The 15,346-nt window shown below is 52.3% G+C and overlaps 5 protein-coding genes across 5 annotated transcripts; 3 read left to right on the plus strand and 2 right to left on the minus strand.

Annotated features, from left to right (window-relative positions):
* Positions 1–294: 294 nt before the first annotated feature.
* On the minus strand, positions 295–2,554 carry PG985_008756 (uncharacterized protein; the record flags this gene model as incomplete). The annotated part of the gene is made up of 2 exons (XM_066828524.1): positions 295–2,264; positions 2,338–2,554. 2 exons carry the CDS (start codon positions 2,552–2,554, stop codon positions 295–297), a joined length of 2,187 nt encoding a protein of 728 aa, XP_066683436.1.
* A 311-nt stretch (positions 2,555–2,865) lies between these two features.
* PG985_008757 (uncharacterized protein) lies at positions 2,866–4,455 on the plus strand (the record flags this gene model as incomplete). Its single annotated transcript, XM_066828525.1, has 1 exon — positions 2,866–4,455. The coding sequence occupies one exon, from the start codon at positions 2,866–2,868 to the stop codon at positions 4,453–4,455; it is 1,590 nt and encodes a 529-aa protein (XP_066683437.1).
* Positions 4,456–4,690: 235 nt separating this feature from the next.
* On the minus strand, positions 4,691–5,878 carry PG985_008758 (uncharacterized protein; the record flags this gene model as incomplete). Its single annotated transcript, XM_066828526.1, has 4 exons — positions 4,691–5,176; positions 5,240–5,293; positions 5,352–5,666; positions 5,744–5,878. 4 exons carry the CDS (start codon positions 5,876–5,878, stop codon positions 4,691–4,693), a joined length of 990 nt encoding a protein of 329 aa, XP_066683438.1.
* A 2,359-nt stretch (positions 5,879–8,237) lies between these two features.
* Positions 8,238–9,965, plus strand: PG985_008759 (uncharacterized protein; the record flags this gene model as incomplete). Its single annotated transcript, XM_066828527.1, has 1 exon — positions 8,238–9,965. The coding sequence occupies one exon, from the start codon at positions 8,238–8,240 to the stop codon at positions 9,963–9,965; it is 1,728 nt and encodes a 575-aa protein (XP_066683439.1).
* Positions 9,966–12,207: 2,242 nt separating this feature from the next.
* Positions 12,208–14,316, plus strand: PG985_008760 (uncharacterized protein; the record flags this gene model as incomplete). The annotated part of the gene is made up of 5 exons (XM_066828528.1): positions 12,208–12,409; positions 12,564–12,684; positions 12,738–12,893; positions 12,946–13,140; positions 13,239–14,316. 5 exons carry the CDS (start codon positions 12,208–12,210, stop codon positions 14,314–14,316), a joined length of 1,752 nt encoding a protein of 583 aa, XP_066683440.1.
* Between the last annotated feature and the right edge of the window lie 1,030 nt (positions 14,317–15,346).

Here is a 15,346-nt window from a genome sequence, read left to right on the forward strand (position 1 = left end):
AAATATTCAATAGCCGTGGCATGATATACCTTTCGAGAAAGCAATGTTTATGCGCAAACACTTTCTATCCGGTTCAGGTTGTATTGCTAGTCCTCATGAAAGCATCATACTAGCGACCTGACCAAGTCATTTGCTAGAATGCGGCCCAAAATGTCGAACATTGTAGCCTACAAGTGAGTGGGAGTCATATGAGAGCGGTGATGGGCCGTCAATGCAGGTTGGTAAGATGTTGTCTTCAACAGGAACTCGAGGGTATTATATTGATAAGCTTGAGACAGAAACTCAGCACTATGTTTATTTGGCCATTCCGTTTCGTCTTCTGCCACCGGATTTGCTTCTTGAGATATGGTTCTTCAGAGCGGCTCTCGTGTCGACCAGACTGCGCTTGTGCTTCGACTTGGCCTTGCCCAAGGTCATCAAGAAGTTCTTCTTGCGGGCCTTCTCCTGGTTGGTAGTAGACTTGCCCTCGGCGTCCTTCTTGGACTTTCGGATGGCCTGCGTCGACTTGTGCTCGCCTCGTTCGCCCTTGCCTTCCATGGCCTTGGCTATACGCTCCTCCTTTGTGTCCTTGCGCAGCCTGGCGGGGGCTTCGATCTGCTCCGCCGTCAAGCCTTCGTCGAAGTGTCGCGGTCCCTGGTCTCCCTTGCGCTTCTTGTTACCCATGGCCTTGTCGATGCTCGCTTCCAAGCGCAGCTCACGTAGTTTGGCCAGATCCGCGGGCGTTAGAATCTGAGTAGTTGCCAGCTTCGACAGCTCCTCGAGCTCCTTAGCAGCAGCTCCTTCGTCTTCGGGCTCTTCCGACGCGCGCCTCTGCTTCTTGGGGGCTGGTTCATCCTCGTCCTCGGAGTCGCTGACTCTGATCCATTCACCGGAGTCACTGCTTTCGTTTGAAGCGACCTCCCAACCATCGTCTTCCTCCTCCTCCTCTTCGCCGTTGTCATCGCCATCTTCCAAGCCCTTTTCAGCTCGCTTCCTCTTCCGCTCATCTTCTTTCCACTTCGCGAGTAGCTCAAGTCCCTCAATACCACCGACCTCTTGCTCACCGAACTTCTTCTGTCGTTGCTCGCCGCTCTTAAGGTTCATAGACGCGGTCTTGCCGCGATCCTTCCTCTGAAGCATCTCAGCTGCTTGCTCACGATACAAGGATCGCAGACCACGCGCAGCCATTGAAACTCCCTTATCTTTAGACTTGATGTATTGAACAAGATCTTGCAACAAAGTGTCCGTCATAGCCAAAGGCTGTCTCGCGCAGATCTCTCGAATTGCGTTGAGGCCGGCCGAGGCCACTTCAGCTGCAGATGCTTCACTCACAAACTCATTTGCAATTTTCTGTATCAGAACCTCCAGCACATCGGGAGGCACGAGTTCATGCGTAGCTTGCGCAAGGCAAGCCAAAAACGTCGTGACATTTTGCTGCCTGGGAGTAAGGTGCTTGGTGAACCAGGAGTACAGAGAGAGGAGAGTCAGCTGGTGCAGACCGACCAGCCTCGTGATAAGTTGCAGGACTTGCAGCTTTGACTCCAAAGCCATTCTCGATTTGCCATGAAGATGCTTGGAGAACAGCGCTTCCGAGAAACCTTGAGGATCGTGCAGAAGATGCAGTGCTGAGAAGTTGAGAGGGTGAGGTGCGTTCTTTTTCTTATTGGCCCTCTTCACCTTGTCCACAGCCTTGTCCAGAGCCTTCTTCTTCTTCTTGGACTTTTTGTTGATACCAATTTGATGCTTGACTTGCTTGATATCGGGTGTATCCTCGTCACTGCTTTCGTCCTGCATGTCTTCACGCTCCTGATCACTGCCCAGGAAGAACCGGACACCACCAACCATAACTTTTTCGTTGTCGGACAAGCAGGCCTCCTTCATGATGGCAACCGGTTTGGCGTCGGTCCAAAGCTGGCGGCGCCACATTTCGCGAGTCAACTTGACCGCCCAAAGACCCTTTGAGGATGTTCGGTCGCTCGTAACAAGAGTGAACAGGGCATTTTGCACTGTGCGGTTCAATTTGTGGTTGATGTGCTTGGTATTGGAATTCCGCAGGTCGCTAAGAATCTTGGTGAAAAGCAGATGGCGGAGAGACTTGGAGGGCGTCGAGACAAGGATCGGGAGGAGGGTAGTGAGCAGATAACCAGAGTCGACTACGTCTTTCCTTCTCAGAAGCACCAGACTGGTGACTATCTTCTCTCTCAGATCGGACTCGAGCACAGCGTGATGTTTCGTGAGCGTCTCCTTCAGGCCATCGGCGAACCCGACAGTGTGCTCGGGGTACACTAGAAAGGACTCTGGTCAGTACTGGTGCCGCGACTGCAACTGCAACAGGAGGCCGGCCGGGTTCCAACTTACGATCAGCACAATGCGCAATCAGGTCTACTAGTTCCCTGTACGAGATGAGGACGTTGGACTCGCTGGTGACTGGGGCAGCGAGAAACTGATCTCTTGTTGACTCATATTGGTTCCATAACTCCAGAAACTCTTTCTCGTAGGCCTGGGGATCTCGCCTGATCTTGTACTGCAAAGTCACCAAGTCGGCTTCCGTCTTCTCAAGAGCAGTACGGCCCATGGTGATGTTGTTGTTGGAGGTGAATCCAACTTGGTTGGGAAATTTCCTGCTGGGGGGGGGGGGGGACAGAAGATGGTATACACAACAACCACCACTGTAGGTATGGCTGGCGAAATTTCGATTGAAAGCTTATCGTGCCGCGATAAGAAACTTTTTAGTAGGCGCATACCCCTGCAAATCCCTGCGCAGGAGGGACATAAGTAATGTGGGGTTCTGTTGCGGGAGCTTATTTGGTGGGGGTTCAACGCCGCCTGCGTACTTGACACAGACAAACAGCCCAGGAGGCCTTCAACTTCCCAATACTCTAACCGATGGAGCGGACACTGGCCCAGGCACTTGATGGTCTGAAACTGGTTGATGGCGAACCCGACCATCATGCTCGAGAGGCCAACCTCTCCTGTCTGGTAGAAGGTGGCTCACTTACGACCAATGAAATACGTTTGCTCAAGGACCTTTTGTCGCGGTTCACTTTACAGACTGACATCCTGTCAAAGCTGCCAGTTGAGCTCGCTATTGCCGTTGTAACACACCTACAGCTCCGCGACATTTGGTCCTGCCTGACAGTCTCCAAGTCATGGAGGTCGAGGCTGATGAGCGAAGACATCAGCCGTGCATTAGCAGATGTCCATTTTCCCTCATTGTCCTACACGTGGGGGAGATCTGCGCGCCGTGACAGCATCACTTCGCTATTCCTAAGAGCGGTGCGAACCTCGCTGTGTTGTAGCAAGACACCATTTCGCTCGGAGCTCGTGAACAAGTTCTCTTGGAAACAGGAAAGACATTTCGCTATCAACCCAGAAGAATATGATCGCTACCCAAAGCCCCTTAACGACTCGGGGATAGCTTGCGACTCCCTGTATGCGCATGGTCGTATTGCCTGGGCATATGAGAGCCACACATTCGTCATCGACTGCTTCAACACTTGGAAACGCAAGATTTTCACCTCGCCAGATGCGAAGCTGTCCACGTCGGTTATGCAATTAGAGGCGTTAGGATCTAAGCTTTTGGTTGCTAGCGTGTTGAAACGGTCTTTCTTTGCCTGGGACATCGAGACGGGCCGCCTGGAACGAGTTAAACTGCCGAGCTGGGTGCAGACCTGCACAACTGAAGGAAGCCGAGTAGTCTTCGTCACCAGAGACAAGCAAGTTTTTGTTTGGAAATATGGAGGGTCTTTGTTATCTGTTGATGTAGCAAGCATTTCACCACCGTTGGATGATTTGAAAGCGACGCCTGTTGCCATAGCACACCCAAACGACGAAGATACCATATTCATGGCAACTAGAAGAGACACTGCTGATAGAGCAGCGACTCTTGTTGTCTATGAGTTCAAGCAGTTGAAATTCGTGGAATCCTACGAAGGCCAATTGCCTGACGATATCAACCTTCAGTCCACCACGTCTGGATTCGGGGAAAAGGAGGTCCATTATTGGGCAGACTTCGAGAAAACCAACTCGTATGGGTTGTATGCCTTGTGCCATTCCGATGTAGGCAGGCAAAGGCAGCCCGATCAGCACGCTGGATGCATCTGCACCACCCAATTCGACATTTACCACAAAACGTTCGTTGAGCAACGGTTCGAGTTGCCGTTGTTCTATCCCAAGACAAAACACCGCGTATGGAACAACTGTCTTGTCTTTGGAGGCATGAAGTGGCTCGAAGACGGAGAAATCACCGTGGTTCTTCACCAACCTGGCTTGGAGCAGCATCGGCGAGCGTCTAGGAGAGGAATCCCGTGGCTGGACACGGAGGCAGAGCCTGATTTTGAACATTTCGACCCCCATCCCCGAGCCATCATCCACGACGACAACTTTATGATAGCACTTTTCTACAACGGGTATGTGGTATGGCGTTTGGACTCGAAACCCCTTCGTCCGAAAGCAACAGCCCCGCAGATCCTGTGAAGCAAGACATCTGCAACTTTAACTTAGGAGAGGTCCTCAAAACTTTGGACTTCACTACTCAACGAGAACTTATATATATATATAGCCATTGAATTTTGATAAGAGAATGGAGGCTAAATATCTATTGAATATTATTGGTGCTGGTTCGTCCAAGCCCAAGCCACGAGCCGATGTGTGCCAGGCACCATCCCCAGCTCCTAATGCGCTTTCCCACTGGAACCAAACACTGTTCAACTCATGCAGAAATGCATTGAGAGTAGTAGTCATTCTGGACAGCACATTTGGCCCCAGATACGCACTTCGTTTCCCCGGTGTAGCCAATACCTCCGCATTGCCCATACAAAGGCACACCTCCAGGTGCAGCAGTGGGGGTTGAACCTGTCGATGTGCTGGTTCTTGTAGTCAGAGTCGTCTGCTGCGCAGCAGACGAAGTTGGCTGAGAGGTCGAAGTCGGCTGAGCGGTCGAGGTTGGCTGAGCAGTCGAGGTTGGCTGAGCAGTGGATGTGGGCGCCGGTTGAGGATCCGACCCACCACTTCCAGCTGCACAGGTCGCAACAGCGCCTCCGGGAGCTTTGTAACTCTCTGCGTTGAAACCGTTGTAGAAGTTGGGGATGTAGATGTTGCTATCCGATGCCTTGTAGGCGCCCGGGAGCGTGATCTTGGGGCTGCAGTTGGTGCTGCCAGTGCCAGTGATCTTGAGTTGAGCACAACCAATATAAAACTATCAAGGAGTTCGTTAGGATATAATCTAGTAACTAAGCGAGGGCTGTTGAAGTGTGCATACCTGCGCGCCCCCTTCAGTCTGGGCTGCATGGAGAGCCAGCATCTCGGAACGAAGCTATGGCAAGTGTTAGCAATAAGTATGGAAACAGGCATAGCACATGCAGCTGACTTACCAGATATTCACCACTGGCGAGGCCCTTGGGCAGCGTGAAGGACCGGGTCATGTCGTCTGCCCCCATGATCTCGTTGGCCCATTTGCCGTCGACATAGTTCTGCTCGTCAATCTTGATCCAGCCGGCACCGATACCGGTTGCTTGCGAAGCATCGTCAACCGGGCCGTAGAGCATGTGGGTGATGGGGCCGGGATGCGAGCTCTGATCCCACTGGACCTTGATCTCCGAGCCTTCTTTGGCCTCAACGGTCTTAACTCCTGAGGGGACCTTAGCGCCATTGACGTTACAAACGATGTCGTCGCTGCTAACGTCGGTCTAATATAAAACCAAGATATTAGAAAGAACTCCTAATGAAGACGGGTTGCTGGTAGTAACCAATGGTCGAAACTTACCACTGGGCTATTGCTCGGCGGCATCCGAATGCCGACATCCTTTCCGGGTGAGACGCCATCTACCCAGAACTGGTGGAAGTTCTGGTGCGCAGTGGCGACGGCGAGAAGAGATGCAAGAGCGGCGGTCGTATACATTGTATCGATTTGGAGTCTGATGTCTAAACTCTTAACGGTAGAACTATTTGACGGCTCGGCGTCTAAGATATATAGACATCTCTACATAGATACAGAAGCTATCAATTTCCGCGAAGTACTCTATCATTGGCGGGATTTGTTCCATCGTAAGACTGCTAGTGAGGCCATCGTCACTAGACGGACCGCGAAACGACAACTACCGCCAGATGTCTGCAGTCCGACGAGCGCCCGTCAACCAACCCAAAGGAGTTTTCGGGACGTGACCCATTCAGTAGAGATATTCAGTACCCTGTGCTGAGACGTAGGTCCCCTGACTACATAGCTTAAAATTGTTAGGACTGCGGTGTTTGACATGCAAAGCGATGTTTTGAAACAGCTACTGCTAACATTGGGTGGGATGCTAGCAATGACATTCGTGGATAATTCTGCGGGCTTGGGGTCCGGACCATGATCTGGTTGATAATGGGGAATGGAAGTGGGTTTTTCCAACGGTTCGCCAAGGCGGAACGAATCCCTCCACACCATCCGTGTTCGGAGATGAGGTTGCCTCGCGATCCTCTTCAAGGATAAGGCTGAATCTGCTCTGTGGCTGAGAAACGATCGAGCGTACTTTTCTTTTATTCAAAAGGCGCAGGCAACTCAGCACATGCTGAAGGACGGACACGACATTTATCGCATTGATGGCGAAGGCGCTGCTCTCATCAAATTATTCAATGGCCAGGCAGGGACTATTCGATGCCATTGGCATGCTGTTGATTCCACTGGATGAGCTGGCTTGTCGATCTTTCACGAATAATGGCATGCCAAAAGCAGCGCTGTCGCCATCGAGGGGATGTTTGCAATTTATTGGCCTATGCCGGTCTAATGAACGTGCTATGCTACCATTACTCGGTATCGGTTGTGTAACTTACATGTGCGATGACGCAATTCTACAAAGACAACATCCTCCTGAAATGCCATGCGACAGCCATGCAACAATGCGATAACGCGACAATGCGATAAGTCTGAACCATCTGAGTCGTACTTCCACAGCGTTTAAGTCGCCAAGTCGGAACCCTTGCGCCAACTAGGGGTCGTGATAATGCATATTATGGCTGTAATGCAAAGTAGCGTATTATCGCAAAATGATACGCTACTACAAGAATATTAGCTATAATGCGAATAACGAAACTTAAATGATTCACCGGCCACATTCGAGCTACATTCGAACCACATTCGAGCCACATTCGAGCCACATCGGCCGCGTTTCGAGCCACATCGGCGGAATGGCCGCCGGTCGCACCAGTCTCCCCTTCGTCGAAATGGGCATCGAAATAGCCGGGAAAACAAGCCAGTCGCGACAGTGATAAGTTTAATACGACATCGTAAATGGGGGTGTTAGCAGCGTTGAAAATGTATTGCGAGGGAGGGAGAGAAATGCGAGGTTGCGAGGGGTCGTACGTTAATCCGCTCGGACTTCTATAACCTCATTATCTCGATATCGCCATTATGGTAGCAAATACCGCTAAAACGCTATTATAGCATAATGCGAATCAGAGATTTGAGACCCCTAGCGCCAACGGTAAATACTCGGCATGTGGCAGCTACGCAAGCACATCGGATACCGGGGAACTCGATTCTATATATGACTCGACATTAGCGACAATGGACGTTGCGCTGAGTCCGCGTTTACAGAGACGCGTATTGGCAGATGGCATAGGACCCTTTTCGCCTTATGTACTACCGGACTAAGATTCAAGAGCTTATCAACCTCAACTTCAGAATGCCCCTGAGCAACCTACTGCCTTGGGAATGCAAGGTTTGAGATTACGTTCCAAGAGAGATCTTCGTTATTGTCACAAGGTCACGGTTGGACGTCAGCAGTTCAAATAGTCCCCAAGATGTGGAAATACGGTAGGTCTAACCAAGCACAACACCAATACGTCCACGTTTGTCTTGGGAGTCTGGGGCGCCTAGCGAACCGATAGGCGGGGGCCGTTGTTACATGTACCCTGATTACTGCCCTGATTTATGACGCCTCACTGCAAGAAACCCACTAAAGTGGCCTAAGAGGATGCTAGCTCATAAGACTGACGTGCTCCGATATTAGGCACTTCCAGTGTCAGCTGGGCTCACGATGACCTTGGGAATCTAATACCATCATCCCCAAAAAGCGGAATACCAATCCAATCAATATTCTGTTACAATGACCACATGAGCATTTCGTTACCACTGCATGCGCACTTAAAGCGCCCCTGAAAGAAAGCAGATGCGACCTGCGCAATAAAGTCTATCGACCATCCTGCGCGACGGATTCTCCAGTTTGTGTTTGACCCCGAACGACCCGACACAACGAACGAACCTTCCACTCGCCATCGCCATGGCTTCCACTTCCGTATCAGACGACCGGGCGCCGCTCTTACGGCCCTCTTCTCCGGCATCGACTCTTGGGCCGTTGAGTTCAAATAGCTCTATACTCGATGGATCGAGAACATCCTCCTACCGAGCCAAGACGCGCTTCTTGCGCACGATGGCCTTCATTGGGTCGCTACTGGCCGCCGCTGCCGCTGGCACCATCACGGTCTTCTCGCTGTACGGCCCCAGCTTCCAGTCGCGCCTGCGCTTCACGCAGTTCGAAATCAACGGCGTTGCCAGCGCTATGAGCCTTGCGCTATACATTCCAGTTCCCCTGATCGGATACATGTGCGACCGCACTGGGCCGAGCAGGATCGCCCTGATTTCAGCCGTTCTACTGGGTGGAGGCTACGGGCTCGCGGCCGGACTATATCGCCGAGGAGACATCGCGCTGGGAGGGCTGGGGCGCAAGGACCCTATATTGTTCCCCTTCATGGTGTTTGCATTTGTTCTTATCGGTGCTGGCACCGCCTGCGTGTACGTCGCATCGGTCACGACATGCGCCAAGAACTTCAGCAAGGGGAAATACAGAGGCCTGATGCTTGTCGCCCCCATCGCGACCCTTGGGTTCAGCGGCGTGTTGGTCAGCCAGGTCGCAAGCCGGATCCTGTACGAGAAAAACGCGGACGGTTCGCGAGGCGAATTCAGCGTCTTCTATTTCTTTGTGTTCCTCTCTATCTGCCTGACCTTTGTTGGCCTGTTTGGCACTTTTACTCTTCGAATTATCGACGAGGATGAGCTCATAAACGAAGCCGTGGAAGAGCTCGAGAGAAGTGGTCTCCTCGAAGGAAGCGAAATCTTCCGTCGAAGATCCACATCTGGTTACGGTGTTGCCAGCGCTGGCGAAGACCCTGAAGACGGCGGTATGATCAACCCGACCAAAGACGACGACGACGAAGACAACGATGCCTTGAAAAAGACATGGCTGCTCAATAGCGAGACGCGCCGCTTCCTGTCAGACCATACTATGTGGTGGTTTGCTCTAGGCTTTTGGCTCATAATCGGGCCAGGCGAGGCTTTCATCAATAACTTTGGCACTGTCATCGGAACTCTCCATACACCTCATATAAGTGAGAGTATAACGACTCCGGCGACCCACGTATCGATCATTGCTGCTACCAATACCGTGGCTCGTCTTGTTGTTGGCTCCTTAAGCGATTTTGCGTCGCCGAAGCCGCAGAGTACCCACCCACAGGCAGGCTTACACTTGTCGCATACAACAGCAGGCCAGAAATTCTCCATTTCGCGCATCACACTGATCGTTACGGCGGGTATCATCATTTCTTTGGGTACTCTCATACTGGCAACTGGAGCTATCCAGGAACACGGTGATCGATTCTGGATGGTGTCCAGCTTGATCGGGGCTGGCTATGGTGGCCTTTTCAGTCTTATGCCCATCATAGTCACCATCATCTGGGGCGTGGAAAACTTCGGGACCAACTTCGGGATCGTCGCACTGTTTCCTGCCATCGGTTCGACTATGTGGGGTCTGATTTACTCGGCTGTCTACGAAGCCGGCGCCAACACCTCTTCCCCAGCTACCCACTCTGAGGACGATACTTTCTGCTACGGCAAAAAGTGTTACTCTCTCACATTCTGGGCGATGACTGCTTCTATCTGGGTGGGGTGTGGAATGATTCTTTGGGCATGGAAGGGGAGGAATGGCTGGGCTCAGCGCGGCGTTGTGATATAGTCGGCCTTTTCTCTTGCGGCTGGACCAACTTCTGAATTATCTCTAGACTGTAAATACTCCCACGATGTTTGTTATACACACTCTAGTCGGTAGACTAGTTTGCCAATACTCAACGACACCGGCATTTTGACTACCTGTTCCAGTATCTACTCCACAGGCCAAGCTGAGCACGTGGGCACCAGAAAGGATCGGCGCTGGGAAGTTGCAGGAATCCCCAGGCTTCTGGTAGATCCAGATGTACATTGCGAAGTGGACTTCCGTATTTGGTATGACGACCGAGGTCAAGTGACGTTAGCCTAGAATCGGAACTGCAACCGCAAATCGCAGAACAGCACCCTATTCACTCTTCAACTCCATGAAGACATCAACTGTCCTCGTGTAAGCATTATGGGTTTTTCTGTCGAGAATTGCAGTTACGATCGGATATTCACATGCCATACGCGGTATACAGTAGAAGGGGACGGATGCCTTTTTGGGCTGTAAGCCCAAATCACGATTTATGCCGAGCTACTAGTAATGGTGCTTCGGGAAGAAGCAAACGTCATGGCAAGGATGTCTGCGGTGAAGGGCTTGGCGCCACGCTTACTAGAGGGAAGTTCTGTACGATTTCATTACCAGATTTAGATGGCCGTCTTTCGTGAAAGAACCGAATACGACATGCGAGCAAGCTATACCCGTCGAAGACCTTCTCGGCCGAAAAGAAAAGGCACATGGGAAACTAAGAAAGCCATGGGCAAGAGAGTCTGTGGGAAGAGAGGGTGTGAAGAAAATCCGGCATATAAAGTAGGTACGGTTATGGTACCCAAGATGGAAGCATGGCGTTTACTGTGGTGGTTGCCAACTAGCTCATGTATAGGTAAGCTTGTATAGAATCCTCCACCTCGTGTGGGGCCACTGTCATCCGAAAGGGAACAGTAACACCAATGGAACGCATCACTAAAATGCCCGGCGGCAGGCAGATTGCGGGGAAGACGATGCAACCTGGTGTTTTTTTTAGGGCCATTCTTCAACGCCGACCTGTTCGGATCATGATGACCACCGGACATCACAAACATTTCATGCGTGTCGCGGTCCTTTGGCGGCCCCCAGCCAACCAAGCCTCCCTCTCCGCCGCCCAACACCCAACTTGACAAATCACCAACCACAACAACACACACACTAACGACGATATTTTGATCATCTTCACACCATCCTCGACGCCTAACTGCGCAACATCCGGGACATGCGCCGAGGGGCCCCCCTCCTTTCGCCCATTCCGTAGCCACTCGTTCTGACTAGTTCGTAGTTCGTGGTAGCGCTGCCTCGGTTCACGCCTTGATCTGCAGGCACCGAGCGCGTTGGGGACTGTTTTTCATGTGGTTTCTCGGGAGGAATGGATCGAAATGAGACGAGGCACCGCTATGTGCCATGTAAGAACAATCACCACCAACTGGTCAATATTTCATGCATTCCCTACTACGAGGTGTTCGGGCGGAAGTGGCAGCAGCTCCCGCAGCAATAACAAGCCTGCAGTCAGCCAGCCAAGCAGCCTAGTTGCAGGGACCCAAGTAGGTATCATTTCCAGACCCCGTTTAGCAGCTGTCCTCAGCTATATGGTTGGTGCTTCGATCGACCTGGATCCTCTCCTCTGCCGGGAAAAGCAAATGTACGAGCGGGCTCTGCGGGACAGAATAAGCGGGGAGGTGACGGGACTCTCCATGCTGCTTGTTTTCCTAGTTTGACTCCAACTCCCGCTACGCCGGCCCCCAGAGCTAAGTTGGCGTTCGGAGCTGGTGACAATACGGGAAATACCTGCGACCGCAGCCACATCTATTTTCTTCTTTCCACCATGTTCAGGGCCGGAAAGGCCGTCAGCTGGTCGAACGATGGTCTTCCCAGTAAACAAACACCCAGATTGGCCCTAGACGACCCTCGTCCTACCCTTCAAGGTAGGCAAGTAATACCTTGTGACAAGTCCAACTCGCTACTTGGTTACCTAAAGGGGACAATGGTGAAGCCACGAGTCAAGGCGCGCTATAGGTTATAGCTATAAAGATCGCCATAAGTCCTGTTGATCCGCCATCATGTTGTCTTGCCTGATTCATGGCCACCGCCCTGTGCCTCTGATATATCAGCTTCCTCCCTCGCTCCTCCCTTTGCTCCTGTGGGGCTTGCGAATTGCTTGCACAGTTTCTCCCCCTTGGCCTGTTCTGGGTTCAGCCTGCTCTCGCTTCTCAAGTTTCTTCTTGTAGACGTCCTCGACATGAAGACTTCTTGGTTCTCGGCCGCCGTCGCCGCGGTGCTTTCGGGCTCGACACTCGCTCTGCCTGCTCCTGTTCCTGCTCCCGAGCCTATTCCTGTCCCTGATGCCACCCTGGAGGCTCGTGTTGTTGCAAAGACAACACTGGCCATCCCCGCGGGAACTGTTGTTGGCTCTGTATTGGCGGGTGTTGAAAACTTCGGAGGTTAGTACCTATCAGAGAAGTCATGCCTTGCGTATCAGTCATTGTTGTTTACTCCGGCGAACTTTGAGATATCTTCGACCACCCGAGGATCGTTCCTGGAAGTTCAAGGACCTTTGTTGAATTCCCTCGAAACTGACTATCACTGCCGTTATAGGCATGCCTTTTGCGAAGCCCCCAGTGGCTTCCCTGCGCCTGAGACCGCCCCAGAGACTCACCGAGAGCTTCGGGACCATCGATGCCACCGGTACTGGGCCCTCGTGCCCTCAAATGTTCTTGTGAGTAGCATCGCGACAGCTCAAGTGTATACAGAAGCTAACCCGGACATTAGCACTACGGGTGGCAACGACTTCATACCCAAGGTGATAGGTAACCTGATCAACACCCCGTTATTTCAGGTCGTCACGCAGCAGACCGAAGACTGTTTGACGATGAGAGTCCAACGACCTGCTGGCACCAAGGCAGGCGACAAGCTTCCGGTCTTCTTGTACGTAACACTTTCCACCTTTGTGAAAGGGTTTAAATTAACCTAAAATTAGCTGGATCTTTGGAGGTGGGTTTGAGTTAGGGTCTCCGCAAATGTACGATGCCACAAGTCTGCTGGCCAGCGCGGTTGCCCAAGGGAAGCCCTTCATCTTTGCCGCCGTCAATTACAGAGTCGCGGGCTTTGGCTTCCTGCCAGGCAAGGAGATCCTGGCGGATGGGGCTGCCAACTTGGGACATCTTGACCAAAGGTCAGTTCTCCTTTTTGAACCCACCCCAATTTGCTTAGTCACTGCAACCAACTACATACCATGGCTTCCTCAAAAGCGCTTTACTGATGACCTTGCAGAATGGGTCTTGAATGGGTGGCAGACAATATCGAGGCTTTTGGTGGTGATCCTGAAAAGGTCACCATCTGGGGGGAGAGCGCTGGTGCCATTAGTGTCTTCAACCAGATGGCACTCTACGATGGTAACAACACCTACAATGGGAAACCGTTGTTCCGGGGTGCTATCATGAACAGCGGCAGCATCCTCCCTACCGACCCCGTGGATTGCGAGAAATGCCAGGTTGTGTATGATATGGTCGTCAGTACAGGGGGCTGTTCGGGTGCCGCGGACACGCTCGTGTGTTTGCGCGGTCTGAGCTACGACAAGTTCCTGAATGCGGTCAACAGCGTGCCCGGACTCCTCAGCTACTCCTCGATTGCCCTATCATACATGCCGCGGCCGGACTTTACGGCGCTAACAGCGAGCCCGGAAGTACTGGTACAAGAAAAGAAGTACGCCGCGGTGCCCATGATCATCGGCGACATGGAAGACGAGGGGACCATCTTTGCCCTCTTCCAGGGCAACATCTCCACGACGAGCATGCTGGTGGACTACCTGAGCGACCTCTTCTTCAACAAGGCCTCGCGCGACGAGGTCAGCCAGCTGGTCGACACGTATCCGGCCTCCATCACGGCGGGCAGCCCCTTTGGCACGGGCATCCTGAACGCCATCTACCCGCAGTACAAGCGGCTGGCGGCCATCCTGGGCGATCTGGCCTTCACCCTGACGCGCCGGGCCTTCCTGGACGTGGCGGCGCAGGTCAACCCGGACGTGCCCTCGTGGTCGTTCCTGGGCAGCTGGAACTTCGGCACGCCCATCCTCGGCACCTTCCACGCGGCCGACATCCTGCAGATCTTCTACGGCGTGCTGCCCAACTACGCCAGCCGCTCGACCCAGACCTACTACTTCAACTTCCTGTACCATCTGGACCCCAACGGCGACGGCGCGGCGTCGACGGGGCTCCCCGCCTGGCCCCAGTGGAAGGCCGGCAAGGAGCTCATGCAGTTCTACAGCGACCGCAGTCAGCTCCTGGTGGACGACTTCCGGAGTGCGTCGTACAACTTCATCACCAATAACATCGGGTCGCTTCGTGTGTAAACGCTGCGGCTATTATTTGGGTGTTCCCCCTCCTGGGCTTTCTGTTATGATGTTACGAGGAATATGTTGGAATGGACTGCTTGTTGCACAATTTGGTAACGGTATGGGGCACAAAGCATCATGGAATCATGCACTATGAGTTATATACATACCTACAACGAATTAACTCCAACCACATCGAAAGTTGAACCAGTTCGCTATGGCATGAAGTGACAGATGACTGGCCGTGGTCTCCAGCAACTACCTCCTCACTGGCATGAACCAGCCACCCGCCCAGTGCTGTTGGCCAAGCTGCTTCAGGCTTACATCTCCGGACTACAGACGGCAGCCATGTCAGGAGTAAACCTTGGTACCTAGGTATATGCTTATGTCCGGGGCCGGACGAGCTCTCTTGGATTCTAGTAGCATAGACTCATGAAAGATACCAGTTGTTTTCTGTTGGGCGACCTGGACAGGTTGTCAAAAGGCAATATTGCAGATATATCGTTTCATACTCAACGTCTGTGATCGGAAGTACGCATGTCCAATGAGCCGAATGCAGCAAGCGGCAAGACATACGCCAAGTAGGGAATTGATTGATTGATAAAGGGATTTTGCTTCTACTGGCATTTTCGTTTGCCCATTTTCTCATTGGTCCTCCGGGGCTAGCCAATTAAACTACGGCCTTACTTCATGGATGTGCGGAAGGAGGGACTCAAAACTAGCAGATTGAATTGAAGCAGGTGCTCGGACGAAGTTTGGTCAAACTCAGACAATACTCGGCTACCTCGACAACGGTCTTGTCCCTTCATTTTGCTGCCACGTCTAGGTCGTTCGAAGACTCTTCTAGTCAATACGTGTAAGACACCAATATTTTGACCAAATTCAACGACGGCACACTGCAGCGTTTTGCTGAATGCTGTTCTCACGTGGATGACACTGTCGCCCGGATATCGTACCTATCGTCGTTTTTTGACGACCGTTGGACGCGGAGGATATCCGATATATAATTGCGCATGGTTCCAAGCGAAGGAAGGGTCGTCCTGATCCC

Source organism: Apiospora marii (genome assembly GCF_038362585.1).
Source record: "Apiospora marii strain CBS 49790 chromosome Unknown utg000005l_segment0_segment0, whole genome shotgun sequence".
Lineage (NCBI taxonomy): Eukaryota > Fungi > Ascomycota > Sordariomycetes > Amphisphaeriales > Apiosporaceae > Apiospora > Apiospora marii.